Raw genomic sequence first — 17433 nt, 5'->3', positions numbered from 1 at the left:
TCCAAAAAACAGAACAGAACTGAAAGGACGCAAATCGGATGTCAACGGATGGTCATCCGCTGACATCCGCAACCCCATTGACATGCATTATGTCCGTATATCATCCGCAAACGGATGGGGTGATATACTGACATACGGAACGCCCGTGTGAAAGAGCCCTTAATAAGTAATTTTCTACTTCACTGATGAAGCTGCACTAATGGGCACTGATAGGTTGCACTTATGAGGAGGCACTGATGGGCACTTTGGAAAGGGGGCACTGATGCGTGCCATAGATAGGCAGCAGTGAAAGGCAGCACAGATTGGAACAGAATGGCCTCACTGATTGCCCACTATCATTTTGCTATACATCGGGTGAGAGGCAGTTAAAGCATATAAGATGATCCTGTTCCTTTAAAGCACATGTGTCAAACATAAGGCCCGGGGGCCAAATCTGGCCCTCCAGGCCATTTCATGTGGCCCCTCGCACCTCTCCTAGATCTGCAGTGTAGCTCCAGCCCTCATTTCGGCCTCCTCCAGACCCTGCAATTTCTGCTTCCCAGCTCCACCCCCAGCTTCTTCCCAGCAGCAACACAAGGTAAGGGGGTGCACTTTGATGTAAGGGCGGTGGGATACTCTGGACATCTAGTATTACAAATACAACCGGCCCTTTGAGTGCAATCGTAATGCTGATGCGGCCCTCGATGAAGTGGAGTTTGACACCCCTGCTTTAAAACATGTTAAACCGCATAGTACTTGTGCACTGTCATTTGTCCTTTTCTATGCTGTAAAAAACCTGGTTGATCCTGCCTGTTCCTGTGTCCCCCTAGGCGTGCTGACCACGGTATTCATGGCTGCTGACCCATGATACTGTGGTAAGTTTATATGCCTCGGTCATCCCGCAGTCCCTCTCCCCCCTCCCTGTCAGGTCCTGTGTGCAAGCCGATCTCCAAACTCGCCCCTTCCACCGCTATTCTGTGTGGCAGTAAAGTTAGTGATTACAATTACTGCCAGCCCCTCGGTTATAACAAGATATACTATACAGTGTCTGTTTATTTATTTTTTTAATTCTGCAGCTAAATGCATTTTTTTTACATCGCTGATGTACGGTCACGTGACCGCCCAGCTGACGTCAGAGGGAAATCTCAGCCTGGCGGGCAGTCACGTGACCGCACATCTGTGATGTGAAAAAAGATATTTAGCAGCAGAATTAAAAAAACAAACAAACACACTGTGTAGTATATCTTGTTATAGCAGAGGGGATGGCAGTATTTGCAGCCCATTTCGTTCCTTCAGAGCCCTGTGCTGTGAACAGCAGCTCCCGCACGCATGCATGGGAGTGACATCATTGCGGCTCCAGCCAATCAGACGGCTGGAGGATGCGAACCCGTACGGAAGAGGGGTGAACATGTCGGCCATCTCAGTGGTGTGTGGGCGCCACTGGAAGGGCTTAGATAAGGTATTTCATATGCTCATTATGCTTTTATCTTACAGGTCATTTTTATTTTTTAGAAGGTTTACTTTCTTATTAGTGCACACCAAAGTAAAAGTGAAAGTAGAGATGGCAAATTCCTCTGTGGAAATTCCCTTGGCTGAAGGATTAGATAAAATAAGATCTTTAGCTCAAAACAATTGCATTTTTTACACTGTACTTCCGTGAAGATCTGAGCCTTTGGAACATGGGGGAGGCTTTGAACTTCTAGGGACTTTCCAGGAAGAAAGCTCAAATTAGGGTCTTTGACTGAGGTGCCCCATATGCCACCGTCTCCTTTCTTACTAAACCACAGTAACTTCTGTAGCACTACTCCCTTGGGAGCTGCTGGTTATGGGTTCCCCTGGGTTACCATTAGCAACAACATTACAGTTTGACATTTTTCCAAGTGTTTTAGCTCAGTCAGGAAACAGTCCAGTAGCTTTGGTTTTTGTGTTTTTATTTGGAACTTGGATAGGAGAAGGGAATGAGTGGGATACTCCAACTTTATACACTATGCACAATGCTGAGTAACGCTGAATACGCTAGTCGCAGCTAGGCCGCTGTATCACTTTGGCCTTAGCTGTGAAGTATATTTGAATGAGCTTTCTGAGGTAAACTGTATCCTGAGGTAAACTGTACTGTGCTGCAGAACAACTTCAGGGCCCTTCCTGGCACCCCCTTTTGTTCCTAATCTTCAGGGTCAACTACACGGCACCCCCTTTACTGATACACTCCTTGATCCCCTGACTCCTCTCCTAGGCAGACCCTTAGGCAGATCTCCTGGCACGGGGCCGGTGGCTTCGATTGCCGCCGGGCACCCGCAATCGTTTCCCGCTGAGAGAGAAGGACGGTCAGCTGTTGTAAACACAGCTGATCATTCTTCTCTCTGGAATGATCACAGAGCTCATGTGATCCTTCTATATAGGATCACAAGTCTCTATGATCATTTCAAAAGCCCAACCCCATACAGTTAGAAACATTCCCCTAGGCTTACATTTAACCCCTTAATCACCCACTGTGTTAACCCCTTCCCTGCCAGTGTCATTATTATTACTGTAACAGTGCATATTTTTAGCACTGATTACTATAGTAATGTCACTGACCCCCCCCCCCCCCCCCAAAAGTGTCAAAAATGTCCGTTAGGGGTCCGATCTGTCCACGGCAATGTCGCAGTCCCGCTAAATATTGTGGATCGCCGCCGCCATTACTAGTAAAAAAATAAAAAAATAAACGCTTATTGCGATTTTTTTTACCAAAAATATGTAGCAGAAAACAAACTGGCCTAAAATGTTAAAAAATGTAATACTTATAATTTTCTTTTTTTGGGAATGTTCTATATAGAAGAATGTGAAAAACTTTTTCTTTTTTTTCCAGAATGGTCGCTTTTTGTTTCTTGCGCAAAAAAAAAAAAAAAAAAGTCACAGAGGTGAACAAATACCACCAAAAGAAAGCTCTATTTGTGGGGAAAAAAAGGACATCAATTCTATTTAGGTACAGCATTGCACGACCGCTCAATTGTCCGTTAAAGTAACGCAGTGCAGAATAGCAAAAAAATAGTCATTAAGGGGGCAAATCCTTCCAGTCCAGAACTGGTTACGTGTTACTAAACCCACAACAGGAAAATCAGTTTGTACATGCAGTAAAGCATGCTTGTTACACTCACTGTGGATCCTAAGGGGTTAAACCTGTGCATTGTGTAAAAAGACTGTTTGATCCTGTCTTCTCTGATTCTCCCCCTCTCCCACTGTCCCAAACCCATCTCCTAAAAGAAAAGAGCCTTGGAGGAACTCTGCACATGCTCAGTTTGGTGTGTATTGCAGAGCAAACTGCCCCCAATTCAGCTTTGGCTGTTCTTCTCCGTTCAGCATGGAGGACAGGTCTTAGCACCCTATATGAACAAGCCCTTAGGGGGCCAGCAGCAAGAACCAGGAAGAGACAATATAGAAGAAATGGCTGCACTCCAGGTATCATCAGAATTCTGGTTTATTAACCGAACATCCCAATGTGGCAAACAGGCAGACGCGTTTCACACACTAGGTAATTACTAGGTAATGATTAAGCACACTTGCTAGTGTGTGAAACGCATCTGTTTGCCACATTGGGATGTTCGGTTAATAAACCAGAATTTTGACGATACCTGGAGTGCATCCATTTCTTCTATATAGATCAGCCTTTTTCAACCTGTGTGCCCAGGCACCCTGGGGTGCCTTGAGGCTTCTACAGGGGTGCCTTGGCAAAAAACTGAACACAAGCCAGCGTATGGATGAAGGTTGCCTTTTTAGTTACACAAAGCCACAGGTTTTCATTGTGCACCATTACAACCTTCTAGCTGCTGGCATCCTAATGACCAAAGGCATCATCAGTTGATAAGGAGAATGTCAGTCCCCTGCATAGCATCCTTGTTTGACCCTCCCCTGCCCCTCTCCATCTGCGTTGGTATGACAATAGATTGAGTGATGGAGAAAAACAGAGAGAAGAAAAACATTGGAATACTAGTCAGTAGCAGTTTGCAAAAGTATATTTGCTTTGGAAAAGGAAATCAACTCTAACTTTGGGTGTCCGACTTGGACTTGTGTGTATTTTAGAATGGGGTGCCTCAAGACTGTCCATCATTTTTAAAGGGTGCCTTGACTGAAAAAAGGTTGAGAAACACTAATATAGATTATCTGCAGAGGCGAGCACCTGTACATCAGGCTTCTTGATTCAACTGGAGCAGCGAGTCTTCCTTGTCTTTGTATGCAGGAAGAGACAGCTGACTCCCGATAAAGCAAGAAGAGAAAATGCCGACTTGGGACCTCTCCGAACTCACACGTCATCGGGGTACTCCCGCTATATAAAAAATGTTTTATACTGTTAAGAAGTACATGCCAGTTTACTTTGGATAAAAGGCCAAATGCCAAAGCTAAAAAGAAATAATCCTGTATAACAGAGGTCCTGAAACTTTCTAAAGAAAGTGACAGTTTACTGTCCTTCAGACTTCAGAGGGAGTAAACAATGCCTGAACTGGTGGGAAAAATAGTTGGTGTCAGTGGGAGAATAATGCCCCATAGTTGGTGTCCCAGGAGTGAATGTTGCCTTATTGCTGGTGCCTGAGGAGGGAAATGGTGCCCGTGGAGGGGAAATGGTGCCCGTGGAGGGGAAATGGTGCCCCAAGGGTCAGAAAAAAAAAAACAAGCAAAAGGCCGCAGTTTGGAGACCACTGCTGTATAACAATCCACAAGTACAGTATGTTTTCTATTCACCTTTGTGATTTCCTGTCTCTGTTTATTACCTTCCAGGTATAAATTGAAAAAAAGTGAGCCAGAAATGTAGAGTAGGGTAAATGCTTAGTTTTATTGGCATAAGCTATTGATTTTAGAACAAATAGAAATGCTTTAGTTCTCTAATGACTAACTGAATTTCAAATTGGCTGTACAGTTGAACAAAATCACATCTGATTTAGGAGCCAGATAGTCTAATTTTGGAACCAGCAGAAAAAATATTATTTCTGAGTGTATAAGCCTGTATTGACATTGATTACAATGACTATTTGGAGCCATCAGAATTGTTAAGTAAACGTAAACCCAATCACTAATCTTATACAGGCTAAGGTGTCAATTTAATTAAAAAAAAAAAAAAAAGATTTTCTTTTTCATCCTGCGGCTTTCATTAAAATATCTGGTGTTTTTGCCATAAAGGTCCTTGCTAAAGAAACCTCCATCTATAGGGTAACTGTCCCGTCTCCCAATTGTGCTCCCGACGTTGTCACCCTGTCACACAGATTTGTGATGGAATTACACACAGCGTTTTAAACACACATTGAGCCCCTACTCTCACCAGCACGACTTGTCATGTGATTTCACAGTTCAAATCGCATGACAAGTCGCACCCCATTGTAGGCAATAGAACCATTCAAATTGGTGCGACTGACTTTGCGGTGCAGCACTAAATTTAAAAAAACATTCCTGCACTATTTCTTTCAGGTACAACTTACAAAGACATCTGTGTATGAAGTCGCACAGATGTCAGGAAAGTTGCACTGACTGGCGGCTTTGAAATCATGCTACTTCAAGTGAACAAGCACAATTTCAAAGTCGCATTTGGTGTGAACCAGGGCTTAGGTCGATTTACTAAAACCAGAAACTGAAAAATCTGATGCAGCTGTGCAAAGAAACCAGTCAGCTGCTAAAATCAGATTGTTAATTTAAAGCAGTAGTAAAGTCTTTACTTTTTTTTTTTAAATGGGTCCTCTGGCAGCTTTATGCAGCACTGCATACTAGTACATTAGGACGGACTTGCCTACAAACGTAGCCCTCCAGCACTGCGTTCGCACCGCTCTCCCTTGTCCCCACCTGCTTTCATCTTCACCCAGTCTTTCTTCCAGGTTTGCAATCTTCGGCTGCTTGATTGGCTGTGCCAGGGTGACATCACTCCAGTGTATGCGCACGTAAATTACATCGCAGCGGCACACAGAGAGGCCCGTAATTGTGGTCTGAGCTGCGCAAGTGCGGCTCAGATCACATTACTCGCTGACCGGCAGAGGAGAGCTTTATGATAAAAGATACTTCTAGGGTCTCTTCTGTAATAAAAAACCCTGCCTGTCTGAGTTTTGTAAGATAGGACTTTACTACCACTTTAGGCTTTGACAATAAAACCCGGAAGCTGAAACCGAGCACTCCATCCTGGGAGGCCTTATAATCCTCCATGCCTGCAAGGACCAAGCTAACCAAGGACTCCCAACTGAGCAACATAGTTGTAGGGGTTGTTCAAAGAAGTGGGACATAGATGGGCAAAGTGACAGTACATTAAACAATATGCAAAAGGAGAAAATTCGTCTATGACTTGCCACAAAACATGTCTAGTGGCCTCCATCCCTGTATGTATACATAAAAAACAAGAGCACGAATATGGGACTTTAAATGAGGTTAACTAGATATGAAAGTTTATTACAATAATACATAAACATATAAAGATATTGTTGCATAAGCACATACAGAGATGTAGCAAACAGTAGATAGCATAGAACAAATTGATACAAATAAAATACAATATTTCTAGGATCACACAAGGATCTCTCAAAAGTAAATGAGTATAATAGGACCTCATGATCTCTGTGTGCTCACAATCTAAAATATGTCATAACACACTAAAACATCTGAGTAATTGTAGGCTTGACGCGTTTCATGGACCTCCGTCCATTCATTAGGAGCTTGAATATGCATTTTTGTGTCTAAAAATAAATAAAAATATGATTTGTAAAGATATGCTGGTATAATAGAATGAATTATACTGGGGAGTATAGAGGAAAAACACTACCTTAAGCAGTGTCGTAGATCCATGAGCAGGCCAGTGTAAGAGAGGGAGACCAAGGCCGATCCAGGGAACGTCTAACCCGGGGCTGAGGCATGAACCACCTCCAGCAAAACGGGACAACATGGAGGAAAGGGCAATAAACAGAGCAGAGTACAACTTGGAAAATTCCAAAATAACACTTCAAAGAGAAGAAATAATTGTAGGCACGCTGGGACCACAGTGGAATCTAAATGTATATAAATAAAAAGGGGAAGGAAATAAATGAATGGAGACACTCCATACTACTTGTAAATAGTTAAATATATATTCACACAGGTGGGTCCCGAAAAAGTGCCAAGGCAATGAAGCCAACGAAAAAAATAGCCAAATAAGAGTAGCCAGAGGTGGTGCGGGATGGTGCGTGTGAGAATGGGTAGGAAGTTAGGAACCGAAAAGGTGAAAAGGAAAAAGTGAAAAGGAGGAAGACATCTTCCAATGAAGAGGAGGAAAGGTGGGTGGTCTGGGAAAGAGTGATAAGATAAGACTCAGATAAAATAAGATAAATGCGTAAATAGGAAACCCCAACAGAGCGACCGCTAGTCGATTGGAAAGTCTGAGTGGTGAGAGGGCATAAGTGATCAATGAAACAAAGAATAAGGTAGAAAAGGTGATGATAGATTACCAAAGAATAAAATTAAAGAAAGGTGATGGTCCAATCCAGGCTGCTTGTCCCACAGTGCGAGAGTGAATACACGCCAGCGCCATGCTGACGTCGGTATATATGGCCAAAGAACCTCCCACATCCGGTCGAGCAGACCGGACGCGGATAGGGAGGGGCCGCTCCTGGCGTCAGATGGAAAGGGAGGTTGTCATGGTGACGCGACGCCGGAAGGCTTCACGTACCATGCGTACCAGGCATGGCGCCGATGGAAGGCCTGACGTCCCGCCCTCTGCCCGGATGCCTAAGCAGAGACAGGCGGGAGGGGGAGGTGGCCGGCCAACAATCGTTGGCTTCATTGCCTTGGCACTTTTTCGGGACCCACCTGTGTGAATATATATTTAACTATTTACAAGTAGTATGGAGTGTCTCCATTCATTTATTTCCTTCCCCTTTTATTTATATACATTTAGATTCCACTGTGGTCCCAGCGTGCCTACAAGTTGTACTCTGCTCTTTTTATGGCCCTTTCCTCCATGTTGTCCCGTTTTGCTGGAGGTGGTTCATGCCTCAGCCCCGGGTTAGACGTTCCCTGGATCGGCCTTGGTCTCCCTCTCTTACACTGGCCTGTTCATGGATCTACGACACTGCTTAAGGTAGTGTTTTTCCACTATACTCCCCAGTATAATTCATTATATTATACCAGCATATCTTTACAATTCATATTTTTATTTATGTTTAGACACAAAAATGCATATTCAAGCTCCTGATGAATGGGCGGAGGTCCATGAAACGCGTCGAGCCTACAATAACTCAGATGTTTTAGTGTATTATGACATATTTTAGATTGTGAGCACACAGAGATCATGAGGTCCTATTATACTCATTTACTTTTGAGAGATCCTTGTGTGATCCTAGAAATATTGTATTTTATTTGTATCAATTTGTACTATGCTATCTACTGTTTGCTACATCTCTGTATGTGCTTATGCAACAATATCTTTATATGTTTATGTATTATTGTAATAAACTTTCATATCTAGTTAACCTCATTTAAAGTCCCATATTCGTGCTCTTGTTTTTTATGTATACATTAAACAATACTCTGCAGCAACCTACAACAATCAGAAGTCTAATATAACATATGCAGTTTAAACTCTGCAAAGAGGGGCACTCTTGTTCCTTGGTTGCTATGGATTACTACACGGCATTGGTCTAAATTACACTAGCTTCTGGAAATTACAGAAAAAGTACTCAGAGATTGGGATTCTTAAGCAGGCCATAGACTATTCGAATTTCGTACGATTTATCGTTCGATAAACGAAAGCGGCACTCGTGCACATCATCGAGTGTACCATCAATGCGAGCCGAAAATCGTACGACAAAACACTATTTTTTGTGCCTTTTAACCACATCTCTACCAGACACACTCCCTACTGTTCTGTGTTTTGTTAGGCGAAATCATACAACTCCCCCACTAATGATACGAAATTCGGCCGATTTTCGCAAAAAAAAACCCAACATGTTGGATATGTGAATTTTTGCTGTTGTACGAAAATCTAACGTTTTACATACCACACTAACGATACGAAAATCGTTCGATAACACTGCCATTTACGATTTTCGAACGAAATTCGAATCGTCTATGGCCTGCCTTAGAGACACGTTACTTCACTTGTTTAAAGATGAGTAACAGATTTCCTTGTAAGAAACATGATTCCTGAGCTTTGACCCAAAGACTGCTTGTTGAAGCCATGAGTCCACAGGGTTTGTAATCTCTGTGTTAGATGTTTGACCTTATCCAGAGTTAACTCCTTGAACTGCCAGCTCGAGCACTGCATCCTGGGAAGTCATACGCTCCTCCATACTTGGAAGGACTAGTCTGACCAAGGGCTCTGCTGAGAAACAAACTTGTGGGCTGAGCATCAGCAAGTGGAAGGTTGTTCTTACAAGAGGAACTGCCATTTTGCCTTGAAATCTATTCAACAATAGTCTTCAGCCACTAACAGACAATCAGTGGTTGGCTTTAGCTCATGCAGTTAAAATGTTTGAAAGATTACTTTTTTGCTTCTTGGTTGCTTTGGATTACTATACACCCATGGTCTATCAGGGGTCTCCAAACTTGCTAAACAAAGGGCTGGTTTACAGTCCTTCAAACTTTTAGAGGGGCTGGAGTGACCAGTGATAGTAGAAAAAGGCCTCAGCGTCAGAGGGAGTGAAAAAAAATACATAGTGCCAAATAGACAGTAGAGGGGGAATAGTGCCCCATTATTGGAATTAGTGAGAGGACTAGTGCCTGTTTATATCAGCGGGAGGAATTATGCCCCATTACTAGGGTCAGTGGAAGGAATGGTGCCCCCGTGTTGGTGTCAGTGGAAGGAATGGAGCCCCCGTGTTGGTGTCAGTGGAAGGAATGGAGCCACCGTGTTGGTGTCAGTGGAAGGAATGGAGCCACCGTGTTGGTGTCAGTGGAAGGAATGGAGCCACCGTGTTGGTGTCAGTGGAAGGAATGGAGCCACCGTGTTGGTGTCAGTGGAAGGAATGGAGCCACCGTGTTGGTGTCAGTGGAAGGAATGGAGCCACCGTGTTGGTGTCAGTGGAAGGAATGGAGCCACCGTGTTGGTGTCAGTGGAAGGAATGGAGCCACCGTGTTGGTGTCAGTGGAAGGAATGGAGCCACCGTGTTGGTGTCAGTGGAAGGAATGGAGCCACCGTGTTGGTGTCAGTGGAAGGAATGGAGCCACCGCGTTGGTGTCAGTGGAAGGAATGGAGCCACCGCGTTGGTGTCAGTGGAAGGAATGGAGCCACCGCGTTGGTGTCAGTGGAAGGAATGGAGCCACCGCGTTGGTGTCAGTGGAAGGAATGGAGCCACCGTGTTGGTGTCAGTGGAAGGAATGGTGCCCCCGTTTTGCTGTCAGTGGAAGGAATGGAGACCACTGGTCTACATCATACACAATGGTATACATCAGTATCTCTCAACCTTTTCAACACAGGGGAACCCTTGAAATATCTTTCCGGTTTCAGGAACCCCCTGCCAAAAATGACCATATCTACAACTCATGATACATCAGTGTGATAGTCAGTGGGAAGAATGCTCCTTACACTTGTGGTCATTGGGAAGAATTACCTCCTTAGGTCTGCCATACATGGATCAAAATTTAGCCAGTTCAGCAAGGAATGTTTCAATCCATGTATGGGCAGGCTGGTTGTACGGCATCTATGGACGGAAGTACAACCAGCCTGTTGGGTTTTTCTCGATCGATCAGTACCACCAGCAACACTGATCAGTGTGTTCTGACGGTGGGGAACTCTCCTGTGCTGTCAGAATACAATACCCTAGCAGGAGTAATTCCCCCCATCCACATTGAATATGTGGATGGTGGAATAGGTTCATTATTTTTTTCATTCAACCCCCTGGTTGATAAAAAATAAATATCTCTATTAACGTATAGCCAAGCCTTATGCCTCGTACACACGCAACGATTATCGGCTGACCGATCGTCTGTCTTTTGTCCAGAGTTGTGTTTTGCTGGTTGGAATGTGCCTAGACTGCACACAAATTTTCTCGGCCAACAAAAATCTACTTCAAAAGTGATGTCATGTGCTGGTTTACTTTGTGTGTTTTTTCTTCTCTGAGCATGCCCAGTCTTGCTCATCAGATTTTTGTCTGCCGAAATCTGTACTGACTGACGGACAAAATCAGCCGTTGTGTCGACGGCCAACAAAAATTTTATAGCCTGCACACCAGATTTTTTTTCCGCCGAAAAGTCTGAGTCGGTTGTCGGAAGCATCATACTAACAAGCTGAAAATCGGCAGATCGGACGTTGGCCGAAAATTCCCGGCCAATAATCGATGCGTGTGCACGGGGCTTTAGAGTCCATTCACACTAACGCGACTTGTCAGGAGACTTGGCAGCCTGACAAGTCGCGGTCCCTCGCGGCCCATTGACTGCTACAGGACCCGTTCTAATGGGAGCGACACAAGACGCTCCGACTTAGAAAAAGGGTCCTGTACTACTTCGGGGCGACCTCGGAGTGACTTGCATAGACATTAATTATATGAAGTCTGTGCAAGTCGCGTCGAAGTCGCGGTGCACGGGACTTCACAAGTCGCCCCCGAAGTAGTACAGAGTCGTGCCGCGGTAGTGTGAATGTGGGCTTACAGAGAGCTTAAAAGATCAATGGTGTCAGTGGAAACTTATCTGAGAGGCAGAAACTGCTCATTGCTCAAGGATCCCCCAGCAACCTCTGGAGGAACCCTAGTAGAGAAACCCTGGTTTACATCCTTGAAGACTAAATAGATGAAACACGATTACTATATCGGTACTGCTACTTTAAAGGACACAAGTTGACGTGTAATATACACCAGACCTATTACACTAATTCAGGAGCTCAAAGCCTTCTGACTGGTTATCGTAGACAGATGTTGAGTGCACCTGTTCCTCTCCATTATTCTTCAGGAACCAGAGAGGAGGAGCTCATTTGTTCCCCTCTCTTCAACATAAACCTTTGAAATCTTAAAGAACATAATCTCCTCTCTCGGTTTTATTGCTCAAAGATTTCATGCGGTTATTATAAAGTTTCACATGTGTTGCAACACCTGGAAAACCACCCCTTCCAGTTCATACAAGGTTCTGCACCTGATCTATACTAAATCTGACAGAATATGCTCTGAGGCAACATAGGAGACATGCCACCGTCCAACCACCACCCCATTCAACAGCCATAAACACAAAGACAATACAATCATCTAAACAGTCATGCCATTCTTTGTTTTAATATTTACATATTGCTAGCAGCATCTCCAACAGACCAGTCAGATTACTAAGGCTGTGTCTGTTTTGTGTTCCTAACATATATAATAAGTTTACACAAGAAAATCAGGCAGGGCGTGGTGCCCCATACAACAGACACATGGCTCTCTCCACTAACAGACGTCTATTCTACAAAGGTCTAGGAGCTCTGGGGACTGCAAAATCTGGTAGCCAATCAGCTTCTAACTTCAGCTTGTTCAATTAAGCTTTGACAATAAAACCTGGAAGCTGATTGGTTTCTATGCAGAGCTGCACCAGATTTTGTTCTAGTTTTAGTAAATCAACCTTGATGTCTGTAGATTTAATCTAATATCACAAACAGCTATGTAAATACATGCAGGCCTATGTGGATGATTTACATCAGAAAGTGAAAGAGAGACTCTAACAATCCCATAATTGTAATCTAAGCCTGCTACATGAGAGCTCTAGGCACAGACTGGCGATTTCTCTATTGTAAAAGGGAATGGCTTGCAAGGACTTGTGCACGTGGTGATACCAATGCCAGACACATGATGGCCGTTATGGTGAACGTAGGCTGGCATGTACGCATAGATCGGGTCAGCTCTACGACACAATTCAACACACCCCTTTTATGTAAGCTGTGCCCACTGATCTACGTTATAGAGTTCATCCCTACTACAGCCCACACCAACCATGCCAGTAAGAGCCAATATACAAATGCCAATGTAGATCTGAGCACTGGGCATCAGGATGCATCTTTAAAGTTATTGGTCATGCACATGGTCCCTCTGGCTTTCCTTTTTCAACTGGATGAGATAAAAATAAAAACCCCTCAGCTTCATTCAAAGAGCATTGAGTGAGATATACAGATACAGTTTCAACTCTCAATTCTGTTCAGTCAGTCCTGATATTTACAGACCCCTTCCAGGCAGAGCAGCCCTCCTGGCAGAGCCATAACTAGAACCTTCAGGGCCCCGGTGCAAGAAACCACAAAGGGCCCCCTGGCTGGGGCCCTTCCCTTCAAGCCTGGGGCTCTTCCCATTGATCCTGGGGCCCTTTACTCTCGTTGCGGGTCCCTTTCACAAGTTCTGCAATGGGCCCCCTTCCTGCCACCTTGGGGCCTCCTTCTCTACATGCTGCCCCCGCCGCCCCTCCTATCCAGGTGTACAGGCCCTCTGGAGCATGGGGCCCGGTTGCAATTGCAACCCCCATAGTTACGCCCCTGCCTCCTGGTGCCCAAACAGAAGCTTCTAGCACTTGACCTTTAAGTAATTGGTGGGTGCTCAAAGTGTTCTGCTATGGATGGTGGCCTGCCAACACCAGAAAAAGTCACCAGCACTCCAAATAGCATGTTCTTTGAGAAGACATCATAAGGTGATAAGAAAGCAATGTTTTGGGGGCCTCACATGTACCCTTCCTCAAGGCTACATAACAAGGGCTAGGTCACCTTGAGGAAGAGACCCTGGAAGGCCCCGAAATTTCAGCTTCTTAAGACCTACTAATGTTGTCTTCACAATAAATGTGAAACGCATCAATTTGGGGTTCTGGTGTATCATGTAGTTGTCACCTCCTTGCCCCTTCCCAGTGATTGGACAACGAAGGAGCAGTGGCAGATTGATAAGGTCATCTTTCTGCTCTCTCCTCTTGTCACCACATGTGCTTGCAGATAATCTGATTGGCCCAAAGTACTGACCCTCCAGTCCAAGTGCTGTTGGGCAGAAATCACGCCAAATTTAGGTATGTACTAGCTGCTTTCAGGAGGTTCTTTACCCCAGAGGTAGGCGGGTGGGATCCCGATTGGCCTACCAGCTCACTGGTCCTCAATAGTAACCAGCAGTGGTTGGTGGGGCACCAAGTAAGCATGCTCCCAGCATAGATCAGATACATGGTGGGGCACCAAGTAAGCATGCTCCCAGCATAGATCAGATACATGGTGGGGCGCCAAGTAAGCATGCTCCCAGCATAGATCAGATACATGGTGGGGCGCCAAGTAAGCATGCTCCCAGCATAGATCAGATACATGGTGGGGCACCAAGTAAGCATGCTCCAAGCATAGATCAGATACATGGTGGGGCGCCAAGTAAGCATGCTCCCAGCATAGATCAGATACATGGTGGGGCGCCAAGTAAGCATGCTCCCAGCATAGATCAGATACATGGTGGGGCACCAAGTAAGCACGCTCCCAGCATAGATCAGATACATGGTGGGGCGCCAAGTAAGCACGCTCCCAGCATAGATCAGATACATGGTGGGGCGCCAAGTAAGCACGCTCCCAGCATAGATCAGATACATGGTGGGGCGCCAAGTAAGCATGCTCCCAGCATAGATCAGATACATGGTGGGGCGCCAAGTAAGCATGCTCCCAGCATAGATCAGATACATGGTGGATGCTCCCAGCATAGATCAGATACATGGTGGCGGTGCCATTGAAGCGCTCAGGTTAAAGTATATGCCATAGGGGTAGGTTACCTCTTTGGTATAGTCTCCAGGGCCGGCCTCTGTAGCGATGTGTGGCTGGGATGGGGGGTCATGGCTGGGCTGTAAGTTGCTGCTCCTGGCAGGTGTCTGGCTGGGGCCCTCATTGTCACTTGGGGGGTCGGCGGGGCTCTCCTCATTGGCTCCCAGCAGAGCGCTGACCGGTCCAGCCTCAGCATCCCCGGACACGGCGTGAACCAGCCAGGCGCTGAGCTCAGTCCTGGGGATACGGGGGTCCCCCAGCGCCCTCACCTCGTCCAGCAGCCTCCTGGCGGTGAAGAAGGAGTCCAGCTCCGGGCTCTTGGGGTGCAGGCTGAGGCTGTGGAAGGGAATGGGGCAATAGGCAGAGCTGCTCCCCAGGATGATCTCCCGGATGGGGGGCAGGTAAGACTCCAGATCCACCCTCACCCCGACCAGGCTCAGCAGGATGGTGAACTGCAGCAGACCTTCTGTCATATACTTCTTCAGATCCTTCATTGTATCCCTGCCGGGCCGGGGGGGAGCTCCTCACTGCCCTGGAACTACTACCCTGCTCTCAGCTGCCACTCAGCATCACCGGGGGGAGGGGAGGTAGGGGAAGGGGGGGAGCAGCCGGCGATGGAGCGCCACTAGCAGCAGACAATAGAGCACGCCGGCTGCTCCGCTCCTCTGCAGTGAGACATAAAGACATCAGAACACAAATACACCGACACTGACTGCCAGCCCATTCCGCGCCCCCGCATCCCTGCGCACGTGCACGCCCATGGAGCTGCCCTGCCGGACCCACTGCGCATGTGCGGCCTGCTGAGCCATCTTACATTGTATCTCTCACAAAGGAAGGATATCTCAGCACATGGATGGCTGTCTACACACTCTACAAAGTCCAAGACTTGTATATCACCACACTATTATCACACTATCATCACACTGTCAACACTATCATCACACTATGGGCCCCAGTACACACGTAGCGATTGTCGGCCGTAAATATTCGGCCGCCTAACGATCGGCCGATTGTCGGCTTGTTAGTATGATGCTTCCGACAACCGACTGCGACTTTTCGGCCAAACAGAATCGGGTGTGCAGGCTATAAAATTTTTGTTGGCCAACACCAGAACAGCCGTTTGTTCGCCAGTCAGTACAGAATTCGGCCGACAAACAGCAGATGAGCAAGACTGGGCATGCTCAGAGAAGAAAAAACACAAGGAAAGTTAACCATCACATGACATCACTTCTGCAGTCGGCTGTTGTTGGCCAACAAAATTCGTGTGCAGTCTTTTGCACTTTTCAACCGACAGGACAGCACCGGACAAAAGACGGCCGATTGTTCGGCCGACATTCGGTACGTGTGTACGGGGCTTTATAACACTGTCATCACACTATCATCGCATAATCATCACACAATCATAACACTGTCAACACAAGCATCACACTATCATCGCACAATCATAACACAATCATAAGACTGTCAACACAATCATCGCACAATCATAACAGTGTCAACACAATCATCACACTATTATCCCACAATCATCGCATAATCATCACACAATCATCACACTGTTATCGCACAATCATCACACAATCATAACACTATCATCACACAATCTAATCATCACACTGTCAACAGAATCATCACACTATCATTGCACAATTATCGCACAATCATCACACTGTCATCACACAACCATCAATCATCCCACTGTCAACACAATCATCACACTATCATCGCACAATCATAATACTGTCAAAACACAATCATCACACTGTCAACACAATCATCACACAATCATCACACTGTCAACACCATCATCACACTATCATTGCGCAATTATCGCACAATCATCGCATAGTCATTACACTGTCATCACACAATCATCACACTGTCATCACACAATCATCACACTGTCATCACACAATCATCGCACAATCATCACACAATCATCACACTGTCATCACACAATCATCGCACAATCATCACACAATCATCACACTGTCAACACAATCATCACACAATCATCACACTGTCAACACAATCATCAAACTGTCAACACAATCATCACACAATCATCACTCTCATCACACAATCATCGCACAGCCATTGCACAATCATCACACAATTATCACACTGTCCATAGTTACTGTACTCTATCCCTCTGGGTGATACTAATAGAAGAGTAATGATGGTATACTTTACATTAGATGTACACTAAATGACATTCAGGATTGCACCAGATCCATTGACCAGAGGTCTCCAAACTGCGGCCCATGGGCCAGATGTAGCCCTTTAGTGCCTTTCTCTGGCCTATGGGGTACTAAACCTCCCACTGATACAATGAGGCGCTATTCCTCCCACTGACACAGATGATGAGGCATCTTTCCACCAACTGACACCAATGATGAGGCATCTTTCCTCCCACTGACACCAACGATGAGGCATCTTTCCTCCCACTGACACCAACCATGAGGCATTTTTCCTCCCACTGACACCAACCATGAGGCATTATTCCTTCCACTGACACCAACCATGAGGCATCATTCCTCCCACTGACATCAACCATGAGGCATCTTTCCTCCTACTGACACCAACGATGGGGCATTATTCCTCCCATTGACACCAACAATGGGGCTTCTTTCCTCCCACAATGGGGCTTTTTCCTCCTACTGACACCAACGATGAGGCATCTTTCCTCCCACTGACACCAACCATGAGGCATCATTCCTCCCACTGAAACCAACCATGAGGCATCTTTCCTCCTACTGACACCAACGATGGGGCATCATTCCTCCCACTGACACCAACAATGAGGCATCTTTTGTCCC

At 45.7% G+C, this 17433-nt stretch overlaps 1 protein-coding gene across 2 annotated transcripts in view; it reads right to left on the bottom strand.

Annotated features, from left to right (window-relative positions):
* NFE2L3 (NFE2 like bZIP transcription factor 3) overlaps nt 1–15294 on the bottom strand; it is a 69585-nt gene extending 54291 nt beyond the window's left edge. For both annotated transcript variants that reach the window (XM_082258403.1, XM_082258402.1), the window contains exon 1: nt 14626–15294. In XM_082258403.1, coding sequence (XP_082114529.1) covers nt 14626–15108 — 483 coding nt within the window. In that variant the 5' untranslated portion in view covers nt 15109–15294. The remainder of the gene's footprint in view (nt 1–14625) is intronic.
* Between the last annotated feature and the right edge of the window lie 2139 nt (nt 15295–17433).

Source organism: Pelophylax lessonae, assembly GCF_965119305.1.
Source record: "Pelophylax lessonae genome assembly, chromosome: 5".
NCBI classification, from domain to species: Eukaryota; Metazoa; Chordata; class Amphibia; order Anura; family Ranidae; genus Pelophylax; species Pelophylax lessonae.
Note: the sequence above shows the minus strand (reverse complement) of the source record. Positions and strands in the feature narration are given on the sequence as shown.